Source organism: Boleophthalmus pectinirostris, unplaced genomic scaffold (genome assembly GCF_026225935.1).
Source record: "Boleophthalmus pectinirostris isolate CB_2022bp ecotype Guang Dong unplaced genomic scaffold, ASM2622593v1 HiC_scaffold_5, whole genome shotgun sequence".
Classification (NCBI taxonomy): Eukaryota; Metazoa; Chordata; class Actinopteri; order Gobiiformes; family Gobiidae; genus Boleophthalmus; species Boleophthalmus pectinirostris.
In genome coordinates, this window is record NW_026571404.1 from 28,722,814 (window position 1) to 28,733,324 (window position 10,511).

General features: G+C 38.7%; 1 protein-coding gene across 1 annotated transcript; it reads right to left on the minus strand.

Annotated features, from left to right (window-relative positions):
* Nucleotides 1–388: 388 nt before the first annotated feature.
* On the minus strand, nucleotides 389–10,505 carry LOC110157067 (multiple inositol polyphosphate phosphatase 1-like). The gene is given in 6 exon segments (XM_020921320.2): nucleotides 389–893; nucleotides 3,147–3,277; nucleotides 4,990–5,087; nucleotides 8,955–9,149; nucleotides 9,697–10,055; nucleotides 10,057–10,505. Coding segments are annotated over 6 exon segments (1,416 nt in total). The 5' UTR covers nucleotides 10,320–10,505; the 3' UTR covers nucleotides 389–523.
* Between the last annotated feature and the right edge of the window lie 6 nt (nucleotides 10,506–10,511).

Here is a 10,511-nt window from a genome sequence, read left to right on the forward strand (position 1 = left end):
AAGTGAATACTTAATTGGTATAGCTGTGCAGAGTCCGTCTTTAATGTTGGCACCCCAGTGAAGTCCATGGTAAACAATTTAGTAATGCAAGTAATTTGGACTTTCTGAGGCAGAATCCTCACTATTGGCTTGGTTCAAAGTCTTTTTCTTGACACCATAGACTATATATATATAAATAGACACAGGCAACCCTATGATGTCACGCTCCCTTAGTCCACTTCTCTCATAAATTATGAATTACTGCTGTATTATTATTGATATCATTATGTTTCATTGTTGCTGCCAAAAATTGAAATTTCTTTGGAATCAATCAAGTATTTATCTATCTATTTATCTTGCACAGCCAATGCTTGACACCAGTATTTTGCTGATATTTTACTGGAGTTAATTTTTGAGAGTGGCAAAATTATTTTATTTTACAAATAGGACATTTTCTCAATTAAAAACAAAGCAAAACATGGTGTCCAATATCAGTGTGAGACTTTGTAGATATTTCACACTTATAGTCTTATTTCTTCTTCTTTTATTCAAACAGTTGACACTCTGTCTCAAAGTCACACCCCTGCAGCAGCTCCTTGTATTTCTCCTTCACATCTGCATACAGAGGCATTGAGCTCTGGGTGTCACTCAAACCTGGAAACACCACAGTCTTTTCATTGAGCAGCGGCTGCAGTCTGAGCTCCCCTTCTCCACAGTCATACAGCACCAGAACCAGGTTAGCAGCGTACGGTAGCATATGGCTAGTGCGGAAAGAGCGTTTGGCTTGAGAGGCGTAGTTTTCAGATTTGAGAGGTTCACTGTCCTTAAAGAAGCCCAGTAATGTAAGGAGAGGTAAGAGAGTCTCAGCATGGCCAATCTGGATAGTCACAGCTTCAGTCACTGGAGAACCACGTCTAAAAGAAAAAAACAAAACACAAAGTCCATGTGACAGGTTAGACTACTACGATTATATCTATTTCATTTATATTACAAGATTTTGTAGTTTTAGTAGTGTTTTTTCTATTGGTGGAGTTTATCCAAGTACTAACCAGGTCTGGCCTTTTTAGCTTCTGAGATCTGACGAGGCCGACCAGGCTTAGACAAAGAGGTTTGGCCACATAACAATAATGATAAGACTAAATACAAACACATCAGAGCTTTGTTATCTAACAACTTTGTTTCTTTAAAAGAAGGTTTAAAGAAAAAAAAAAAGTGTCTCTTTTGGAAAATGTTTCTGCATTCTGGATGGCAGTTTTGTTCAATATATCATACAGGCAGTGTTGGGAAGGTTACTTTTAAAATGTATTCCCCTACAGATTACAGATTACATACCCTAAAATGTAGTTTGTAACGTAATCCATTAATTTACTTAAAGTGAGTAATGCACTCTGATTACTTTGGATTACTTGATATTGTCATGCTTTTTAAAACTAATGAATGTAGCAACCACATCCTGAAAATTCTTGTTTATTCTCTTCAAATTGTCTGTTGAGCCAAAGTCTCCATGAATAAGCAACTGTTTGCTGTAGAGAAGCAAAGACCAGGATGTTAACATAAGGTGTTTTGTCTGCTTAAAGACAATAAAAAGCCCAGTCTTTCCTTAACCATATTAAAAAAATATTATTGATAGAGAAATAATTTTTATATGAGATCACCTTAAATTATGTCCAACCTACTGTTAGGTGTCATATTGTTTAGACCTGGTTTTAGTCCTGGTTTAGTCCTGATTTTAGACCTGGTTTAGTCCTGGTTTTAGTCCTGGTTTTAGTCCTGGTTTAGACCTGGTTTAGACCTGGCTTAGACCTGGTTTAGTCCTAATTTAGTCCTGGTTTATTCCTGGACTGGGTTAGTCCTGGTTTTAGTCTTGGTGTTAGTTCTGGTTTAGAGGCGTACAGGAGGAAGCGCGGTCTACGCAGCGTAAGCGAGAAAACACGGTCCACACGCGGCGCACGGGAGGATGTCGGTGTCCGCGCAGTAGCTACGGAAGGAGACGTGGTCCGCGCGGTCTCAGGCTGATGACGATTTTACTCAACTTCTTTTGCCACAAACCTACGCTTAACTGATGTAAAACTATGACTACTTTATGAAGCTGTGAATCCACTTGGCACTTAACAGGATATTACAGAAGTATATATTTTGAATAAATAACTCGTTAAATGAGGTTAATGGTTAAAACTGCCAACACGTTTTTTTAATTTTGTATGGCAAGTAGGCCTGTAATGATCATTCCTGTATACACCTTTACATTTATCATTCAATAAATGATGGAACAATATATTTTGAGGCTCAGTATTTATTCATATAATGTTTCTTTTCTTAGCACCAGTAGAGAACTTTGTCTTATTTTGTGTAGTATATTACACAAAATGCATTCTTGTAAGCTTTAAGCCATGCTAAAATGTTGCAACCTCATCAAAAACATACCACGAGTTGTGTTTTGTTTCATTCACACGTCAGAGTAACACTTTATTAACAGTCCGTCCACATCTCCAAAGCTCAAAATGCTCTGCACCTTGAAAACAGAGCATTTGGAACAGATGGCAAGTTTTTACCTTTTATCTTTTATCTTTAGTTAAGTAGAGATTGGCATTTCCAGGGTTGAAATGATCTAAATGACTGAAATGAAGGTGTATGAAAAACACAGCAAAGCACGTCCTGTATTACCATTATTTATTATGGTATCATCGTTATTGGTTTATTTAAGCAATATGTCACACTTCAAAAGCCCTAATGGCAAACTGAATTTATTAGCAAAAAAAATCTCTCTGGCTTATTTAAAGGTGCACTATGTAATTTTTTGGTTGGGGAAGTGTCACCTGTTTGGAATGTTCCACAATATGACATTAAACAGCTCTACCTTACATTTATTCAATTACAGGTGGTTACAGGTAGCTCAAATATACCTAGAAAAACAGGCATCTGACTGTGAGCAGGGTCGCCTCTCCGTAGATCTGACCTGTAATTTGGTATGGTTTGTTCTCCATGAAGATAGAAAGGTTTAATATCATACTGTGAAACATTCCAATGAAAGCAATAGCATCTCCATGGAGAAAAGCATTTGACGCTCCCTCCACCAGAAAAATTACACAATGCACCTTTAAACAACCCTTTAATTGCTTATAAAGATGTGTAAATATTGTTCAGTTAGAGAAAGGTAGTTCACATACTGGTTTTCATTGGCTGCCTTGTCCAGTCGACTGAACACGTCATGGAAGAGAATACAGCTGGATTTGCTGTTGATGTCGTAGCCGTAGGCCCTTTTCCAGAACTGCTTCAAGTCATTAGAATACTCCATAACCTGTAAGGGATTGAGGATGTGTAAAAGTAATGAAAGATTTTATTATCTGAAATGTATATTCACCTATTTTGTATTAATAACTTATATATGGCTGATATGCACCTTTTTTTTTTTTTGCAATTATTGTATTTGGACCCCATGAAGAATAGTGTCAACTTTTTTGCACTAATGAGGAACCTATCAATAAACAATAAACAATAAATAAAAAGTAGTACATGCCACACTGCTAACACTAGTCAGACTTCTAACTAGTGCTGCATGATTTAGACAGTACTGTAATTTCCAACACATATTCAGCTACAAATAATAGTATTTGTTTAGTAGCCATGTGGTCTTGCACTAGTTCAGGAGAAGTTTAAATGTATCCAGTTGCTTAAATAAGTATCTAGTTTTGATCCTAGATGTAGTATTGATGAGTATAATTTTCTATACTATGCTACCCTAATATCAATACCATCCTTTTTTGTTTTTGTTTTTTGTTTGTTATTTTTGTCATTGCATATACAGCTATGGGAATATCACATGATTGTTTGCAGTGGAAAAGTGTTACAGTTTTTGTACCTTGAATAGCTCTCTTTTCATAAAAGGTTAACATTTGTTTTAATTATTTTATAAAGCTTTGTTAATTAGCAAAATAGAAATAAGCTAAATAAATAAATAAATAATTCAAATCGGCAAGTTTTATACAGATTTCTTTTTCCCCAGTGGTCCACAATTAATGCATATTAATGGGATAAGGGCCAAACCTATTAATGTCTTTCACATAAAAATTTTGTCTGCAAAGATATTTGTGATTAAATGCTGTTTAATTATTGTTCTTTTTAGGGGAATCGACTGGTATGAGCTTCCTTTCATTTCCTAACACTCTTTTCAGTGCTTACTTAAATCAAACTAGACTTTACAAATCTCAGCAATCCACGGAGGGCCAAATTAGACTCCTTGAAGGCCCCCACTTCAGGTGCCCCTGATTCAGATGCTTGCAGAGGAAATGCCGTCACTTAAATACATGCAGTGTTTGTAATTTGATTATTGTGACCACTAACTCAAATTACCTGAGAGTTAGGTCAGTACTTTAACACAATGAACAGGCCACAATGAACTCTTTCATAGACATAGATAGCCACTGGGTATTAACTGGAGAGAATAGTGCAGTGGGGCAAAACAAGGAAAACTAGATAGATAGATAGAAACTGCCTTACATTGCAACAACTGGTAGTCTACTAGTTCAGAATATTATAATTATGAAACAAACATATAGCTAAACGTAATGGCTGACATGGTAAATCTATAGAATTACTATTGATACTTTACAGCTGATGTTATCCACATCTGCTGGGAGTGTGACGCTAACTGAAGCCCTAACTCTGTCTTAATCTAATCTTTACTTTAGCACAATCTGACCAGAAAGAGATACAGTAACTTAACTGGGACTACAAAAGTGAGCTGATCTCTCACACATAAAATTAAAGTCACAAGATAGCTAACATAAGCCAGCAGTTTTTCAGTTAGTTACTTTCACCTTTCTATTGAAAATAAAACACCTAAACCGGACCATGAACATTCATACTAATCATAGGTTTTGGACGTTTAAATTCCATTTAAATCCTTTTTTTTTTTCCAGACAATCAGGTTTTTGACAGTTTGGTAATGTGTGCAGTAGGTCACACAAATCCTAAACAAACTTCCCATAGAGCTACGTGCAGAACGGATACCTGTGCATCGACTTCATCAAAAAGCTGACACCAGGGTGAGTTGACAGTTTTGATGGCAAATTCATAGGCACACAAGTAAAAGGCCGCCTCAGATGAATCTGAAAGACATTGTCCATAAATCAGTAAGAGCTGTAGGTAGTTTATTATACTTTGTGGTTACTAAAACATAAAACACAATATACTGAATGCAAGAAGTACACAGAAAACCATCTCTAATGAATTAATACTGAAAGTAAGTAAGATAAAATGGTGTGTAAAAAGTGGTAAATACAGCTGAGGTTTAACAGGTAAAATTTTCTGGGAGAAGGTCCGCTGTCTGCTTGTATCCACAGTAATGTTATTGCTTTGACTGAGATGTTCCACAGTATGGCATTAAAAAAATATATCTTGTATTTATTAAATTACAGGTTTTTATTTCTCAAAAACATTATTTCTGTGAGTGTGTCCTCTTCTCCTCAGATCTGACAAGTAACTTAGTCAAGTAATGTGGCCTGCTTGTCTCCATGGTTAGTTACTTACTTAATTACTGTAGAACAATTCAGGAAAAAACTACATGGAGTGGACCCTCTACCAGAAAAGTTCCACAGTTCCACAACAGTGCCTTTAATTAGATCACACTGAAGACCCTGAAGAGTTTCTCACAGAAGTATATAACAAGTACAGTGGATTTACCAGACCTCATCACTTAGGTGTCACTTGTTTGAGAAACTCTTCAGCTGTGAAAAAATTGGGATTTTCTGGAATGCTGCTCAACAGACATGCCAAACATGCAAATGAACAACTACTGAGAAAGAAAATAATGACACGAGAGAGGCTGCGGTAACTTTGTACAATAGGACCCAGAGACATGAAAATGAAAATGTCAAACAGGATTCACAATTTCATAAACCACAAACTCACCAGCTAACACGTAAGCAGAGCAAATATGGGAGGAGATCCAATAAAAAGAATACAAGAAGATTTCCAATGAATCAAGCTTTATCTGTTGTAACCTTGAACACTGGAGACAGACTGCCTTCTATATCATGAGCAGTTTGCATTAACACTATCTTCTGAAATATATCACACTGACTATTTTTGGAGGAGATATGGACAGAAATCAACTCCAGCTGAAGAGCTAAGTCAACTAATGACATCAGAAGAAGAGAAAAGCACCTGAAACTGTACAACAACTCACCCTCATATGACAGATAACCCTACTTCTTGTCAATCATTCAATCCCTGTGATGCCCCTGCCTCTTGCTGTGTCCCAGTCTCTAGCCCCACTCCTGATCCAGCTCCATGTGACTGCGATGACTGTTGACCAAACTGTAATCAGTCAGTCTGAAGAATCCTTGAGAAGAGTTTTTTCTGGTTTGTCCGTCCTTGTGATTTAACATGATAGCTATCTGATAATCCATCAGATATACTTTGACACACTTTGAATTTATTCTCCTAAATAAAGTGGAAAAAAATAAAATAATCTACAGCTAAGTACAAGAAATCAGATTCCCTGGGTGAAATTATTACTAGCTAGTAAACAGTCATATGGGTGAAAGTCCTTGCTATTTATAAAACAATGACTAGGTGAAACTCCAGTCTAGGGTTATTGATGAGTAAAAGGCAAAAGGGTGAGATTCCCTTGAATGTTTTTACCAATTTTTTCTTTCTTTCTTTTCATTAAGTGTACATGTTTTGAATGTCTGACAAGTATAGACTATGGGCCCTATCTTGCCTCCCATCTTAGCACCAGTGCTGGCATTAATGAGGGGGTGTGTCCAGGTCAGGCTGTACTTCGCTGCTGGAGGCAGGAGTGGGACGGTATGATGATGACATCTCAACTGATCTGTGACTGCTGTAGCATTTAAAAGCACTACCAGTGTGGGTAATGTCTGCAATCTTTGCCTCATTACCAGATAGCAAAGAGAGGTGTGGAGAAAAATTGTATATGGGTACAATAAAACAGCTCAGGAGCTCCATGATGCAAGTACGCACCAGTAGAGGCACTAGGAATATAGAATTTTGGATGGGCTGTGACAGAACTAGCTGGGTTTATGTTCCGACCACTCCGAACACCGCACAGAAGTCAGCCTTTTTAGTTTTCTCTGTGTTCCTCTGTTTGTTTGCCTTCCATTACACAGCAGACCAGTGTCTATCTCATGTGCTCCTCATCCCACAGCAGACCTGCTGACCACTGTTCTCCCCCTGGTCGCACCCGCGCCCACCTGTCCCAGCAGTCCACTACTATGGACTCACCTGAGGTACGAAGGTCCACCACTCCAACTGCTGACCACTCACATTCTCGTCTCATGGGTGTCCACTGCATTTGGTCCCACATAGGTAAATGTCTTGCGGATTAAACCATTTACACATGGGATGCAAGACCTGCATTTGCCCCGCACAAGTGACTGATATGAGCCATGAGCACTCAGAGCAGGTCTGTACAGACCAGTGCTCATGTGCATTATTCGTCTCTTTAGCCGCTGGACAAAGCTCTACTGACCACTGCTGTCAAGACAGCAACACATACGAGACGTGCGTCTGCTCCTCTGTCACAGCCCTGACCTGTCAAAGAATGTGCACGCTGATCCCTGTCAGAGTCTGGCAGCTCCTTGGCTCTGTGTAGTTATCTACAGATCTGATGGTAGCCTGCCTACTGGCAAGTTTGGTTAGTTTATAAACTAACCAAAGCAGCACAATGGGAATAATTTAGTCACCAAATTAAATCTGACATATTTTAATGCCATCATGGTGTTGACATGAAGTACACTTACACATAATATCTACATTTTTAGAGGTGACAGAGGTGAGTTAATGTTATTTTATTTGAACATTTTATATTTTAAGAAAGCTCAAAATTTGTGGCCCTATTTTACCCTGGATCTTAGCACTAGCTCAAGTGGAGCATGAAGCTCTAAAAATGAGGTGTGCCATGACTGAATGTTGGGTGGAGTGGAGCAGACTGAGGGTGTGGTGTAAAGCATAAAAATATTTTAAAATAAATATTAAACTAGTCCACTGAAAACAACATGTAACATGCTCAAGACTTCTTTTATAGGCTTTGTTCATGCTTATGTCACAAAGCAAAACCGGGAAACATGCATGCCAACTTCTGGTGTAGTGTAATAAAACCCATTGAATTAAATGTCATCAGTGCTAAAATGAAGACATACTGCATACTGTTTGGAATAATCTTGAATTTGGCACCCTTATCTCTTCTAATCGCGTGTATCCAGTGCGCTCAGAGTTGCGTGTCAGTGGGGAAGTTATGAAAACTGAGGTATGCTGGTAACTGTTGATTACCCGAACATAACGGAACACTACAGTGACATGTAGATGAAGAAAACTGGGCCATGTTCTAGATTTTGTCAGACTTACTACCACGAACAGAAACCTGCTGGAAGTTGTCGTCTCATGTTTCCAAACGTTATACTAGTTTGTGACATAAGCATGAATAGAGCCTATTTGGAAATATATTAGGATGATAAATGCTTAACATTCATAACATGTTCATGTGCCATGCGGGATGTTGTCCGGAAGCCCTCCCACAGCAGAGCACAGTCCCTGGCCCACAACTTGACTTAGCACTGCTCTATAGGATAGGTTGATCTGGATCTATACAAAAGCTGCTCACTGTCCTAAAGAGTGTTTTCCTGTCTGTGGTCCTAATGCTCTATAACAGGTGACAGAAGCATGTGTTGGTGAGCTGTGACTAGGTCATGTGAATGTGTGTATGTGTGTCTGTTCTTTGGTCTATTTTAGTTTCAGCAGGATCAACCTGTGATTCAGTAAAATCCAGTCTGTCCAGTGAAAAGCATTGCAAACTCATATAAACACACTCAGACTTGTAATAATATATGGTGCCATCTAGTGGAGAAAACATGCATTTTAGCTCCGCCCCCAAAAAAGAATTATTGTAGTCAAGTTTGAAGCTTCAATTCTCAAACAAACCCAAGAAATCAGAAATTGCATAATTGAAATCTTACCATGTGTAATGTGACTATAGGGCACTCCCAGGCGATCTGCAATCTTCTCCCGGACTCTCATCATCTCTGGCCCGTCATTGAACTCATCCATTTCAGACAAAGCTGAGGGGTTGTCGCTCACTTCCTGCAGAAACTTAGTGCACTGGTCGAAAAAACGCATAAGAGCATCATTCACCGTGTGGTCAAACTCCATGTCTGTAGAAAAAAAGAGATATGTAATTTATGAAGACGGTTCCTTGAGTTAGTCTTGATGACATATGTAGATGTATTCTGTTCATTCACACATGTTTAACACACAAACCCTGCATATTTAGTTGTTCTCTCAAACTGAAAACTGTGCTTCACCTTGTGATGTTATGTAAGGGCTCCACTGTGTTTTTTAAACTCCATACACCTTCACTAAAATCATTTGAGTGATTTCAGCCCTGGAATTGCCCATCTCTACCAGAAAAAAGTCAAATATAGCTGTTAAATTGAAAATTACCACTTCATGACATCACAAGGTGGAACAGAGCATTTTGAGTTTTGGAGATGTAAACAGACTAATAATAAAAGATTACTCAGACAAGTGTGAATGAAACAAAACACATCTCCAGGTATGCTTTTGATAAGGTAACAACATTATAACATGGCTTAAAGCTAACAAGAGTCAATTCCGTGTAATATATGACCTTTAACAACTAAAGCAAATTTAACTTAATATGTTTTAAATCATAATTTATTGTCAGTGAATAATAGTTACCTTTGATGCCCCAGAGCTCAGTCAGTCCCCTCTTGAAGGACAGGGTGCTGTTAACACACCTATGCTTGGAGCTTGTGATGAACTTGATGAGCCCTCCTCTGAGTTTCTCCTCTGATATGAGCCTGGGGAACAGTTTGGACAGTCTCACCGCCAAATGCCTGTGGTCCTCCATCCCCTTCTGCACGAGCCGGCCGTCCATGTCCTCCGTGTACCACATGGTCCACTCCTCTCGGATCTCACGCAACCAGCCCTCGTCCCCTGAAGTGGCCGCGGACTTTCTGACTATGTCGTAAAACTCGAGCATCTTTAAGACGTTTTTGCTCGTGGGGTATCTGGTGCCATGTCTGATTATGGCGGTGGATTTCGCGACACTGGGGAGAAGGAGGCCGAATAATAGATGTGTTTACGGCCAGAATGTCCTCTATGAGATGCGGGTTCACTTCCTCGTACCTCCCCTTGGTGCTGAAGTATTTGGCGATTGTGGGGATACTGAAAACATCCAATGAGTTCACGCCAAAAAAGCACGAATATAAAATAACTAAAGTGGTTAAAAAGACAAACTTACAGTCGCTGGACATCATTGCGTTACAGGTTATGCAACAAATGTACTTTGCTCTTCCCATAAAAAATAACGGTCAGCGGAAAGTGACGTCAGGTCTGCAAAAATTATTAAACAGAATGGAAAAAGAGAGTTATTTATTAATATTTGAGGGAAGAGCCTATATGTCCAAAGGGAAAAAAATCCCACTGTAAATAAGGAAGTGGTGGTCAAACATCTGGCCACTCATCGTCCAACTTTCAGGTTGCCAGATGAG